The sequence below is a fragment of the Arachis ipaensis genome, chromosome B09 (genome assembly GCF_000816755.2).
Source record: "Arachis ipaensis cultivar K30076 chromosome B09, Araip1.1, whole genome shotgun sequence".
Lineage (NCBI taxonomy): Eukaryota > Viridiplantae > Streptophyta > Magnoliopsida > Fabales > Fabaceae > Arachis > Arachis ipaensis.
This window is the reverse complement of record NC_029793.2, coordinates 139,589,561-139,591,901: the sequence shown is the minus strand read 5'-3', so window position 1 is coordinate 139,591,901 and position 2,341 is coordinate 139,589,561. Positions and strand designations below refer to the sequence as shown.

The window sequence follows — 2,341 nt, the reverse complement described above, 5'->3', positions numbered from 1 at the left end:
TTAGTTTAGGAATAAAACAAAAAATTTTATTAAAAAAGATGATTTTAATACGAAAAAAAACGTTAAGGACGATTTTAAATCAAAAATTAGATGAGGGACGGTTTCGATTTTGGCGCTAAACTTTTGGGACCAAAACCATACTTACCCCTTTAAAATATGATCAATTATTGATGAGAAACTATAGATCACGTAGCATAGGATTAGTACACTTGATTATTCAGAAATCAAATTAAGCATGCAAAAGATGTGTTTGATATTAAAAATTGTCAGTACAACCCCCCCAGAAAAAACCTTAATCTACCAATCTTATCATGTTGAATGCTTGCGTATTCAAGTATTCAACACCAGTGTAACATCCTTTCGAGGCATTTCAAAGTTTATTCGACGTAATAAAGAGGAATATGCTTTTGTTATTTGTCTTTTAACTTTCAGGATGTATATGATGCTAACTGCTACATCTCAAGTTAAAAATTAAAATACACCGTCCATTACTAAATAATTGAAACTGGCGTGAGTTTGCTGGAATTAATTTATAAACATTTACATACGGCATCTAGGCAGGTATTATTGTAGTAATAAGATATAGAAATAGAAACAGCCTTCCAAAAAGAAAAAAACAGACAATTACAAGGAAATAGCTATTCAAAAACAGAATATAATAATCAACGTAACACTTTTAATTTAGATTTAACTCGTGCAACCCGTGTAACTCAACTACAACTTTTATCTATTATTTGAGCTATATTAGACTTTAGACGCCAGTTAACAGGTTACAATAATGCATAAAGCAATGTCAGAAAATAGAGTCGCATATACATTGCAGAGATACTTAGATATATAAATGATAAATCAACCATGGGTATCCAACAAGTTATCATGCATGATTTGCCAACAAATTGTTTAGCATGGAATAAAGTTACGAATTATCTATATAAATTATCAATTGAAAGTTATCTAATGCAAAGGAAACTTTCAATAGTTACACAAACATTTTCGAAACGTAAAATAGCGTCCCATTCTTTTCTATCCATTTTCCAACAAGTTAATACCAGAAACAAGTTGTCATGCATGTAGCAGAAAGCCAGAAGCAATGCACTAAAAAGCAATCACATTACTTTTTGCAATGATTATTCATTAATATACATATGTCAAATACATCAAATTTGAACAAATTAAATTTTTCCAGTTACAAATCCTAATGACTTATGAAAGTGAATCAACTAATCATGCTAGTACACTAATATTGTGATACCGGAAAAGCAAATATACAGCTCCAGAGTCCAAGACACTAGCATCCACCATTTGTGGCTGAAAAACTAAAGTACACATCTTGGGTTATTCTGTTTTGTAAGTTTAGCAGCTTGCATATACAAATTATCTGTAGAAGCCAGGTAAGGTTACTTACATCAAAGATCAGTCACCCTGAAACAATTTCCTGGAAACTGAGCCAGATGCTTGATCCCCATCAGCTATGTAATTGTCATAACCTGAATCCCCTTCCCGTTGAATTGAACGCTTGTTTCCTGTCAATGGTGTCTCACATACTCTGTCATAGCTTGCCCTTTTCCGCTTCTCATTTGGCACCTTTCTAAAGGGGTCTGTCTTTGGTTTCATAGCCTTGTGTTTTGGCGCCCAAACTCTCTGCAAATCAGGTATCCAACTTGTGAAAGATGAGAACCTACGTGCCCTATCTCTCCTTTCCTTAGCTTCAATTAGTTTTCGGCCATGATCTTCTTGAATAGCCCTTTGGAGTTTTCCAGTGTCATTATTCTGCAACTGAAAGGGCTCGTTTTCTGATGAAATGGGTCCATTACTGATATCATTTTCACCCATTTCATCTCTGTATACTATTTGGTTCAAGGGTTTATCGCTGTCCTCACTGTTAAGAAAATTATTAGGGGCTTCCTCCACATCTGCAAACAGCAGCAGGTCCATTTTGTTGTAGATTTTGTGGACCACGTCTTCAAGAGTGTGAGAATACCTGCAATTTTGAGTCTATCATTAGTCTACCTGGTTTGTTTGTTATGCACTCATCTACTTAGTTCCATTTTTCTTGTTCTTATGGTAATTAGTTTTCCTGTTAGTGAACCTAGATTTGGTAACAATGATGCTGGTATTTTGACGTTTCCATCAGTATAATAAAATAAAAGTATGAAACCTAGTGTTATGAATCCCATATCTATCAGCGATATACTTTATACAGTTTGATCTTTCTATTTTTCCTTGATCCTATATATATTCATTTTCAACAGTTTCTATGGAGAAAGATAAAAGTATGTCTGGTTTGGGTAGAAAGACAACTACTAAGCAATTATAAGTTACTCTGCACTGCAATAACTAA

General features: G+C 33.7%; 1 protein-coding gene across 2 annotated transcripts in view; it reads right to left on the bottom strand.

Moving 5' to 3' along the window:
• LOC107616742 overlaps positions 972 to 2,341 on the bottom strand; it is a 4,246-nt gene continuing 2,876 nt past the window's right edge. Inside the window, exons 3-4 of one of the 2 annotated variants that reach the window (XM_016318676.2) lie at positions 1,406 to 1,981; positions 972 to 1,316 (exon numbers count right to left, since the gene is read on the bottom strand). In XM_016318676.2, the coding sequence (XP_016174162.1) occupies positions 1,414 to 1,981 (568 nt within the window). In that variant the 3' untranslated portion in view covers positions 972 to 1,316; positions 1,406 to 1,413. Of the gene's footprint in view, positions 1,982 to 2,341 lie in introns of both variants that reach the window. The other variant, XM_016318675.2, reaches the window with a different exon arrangement.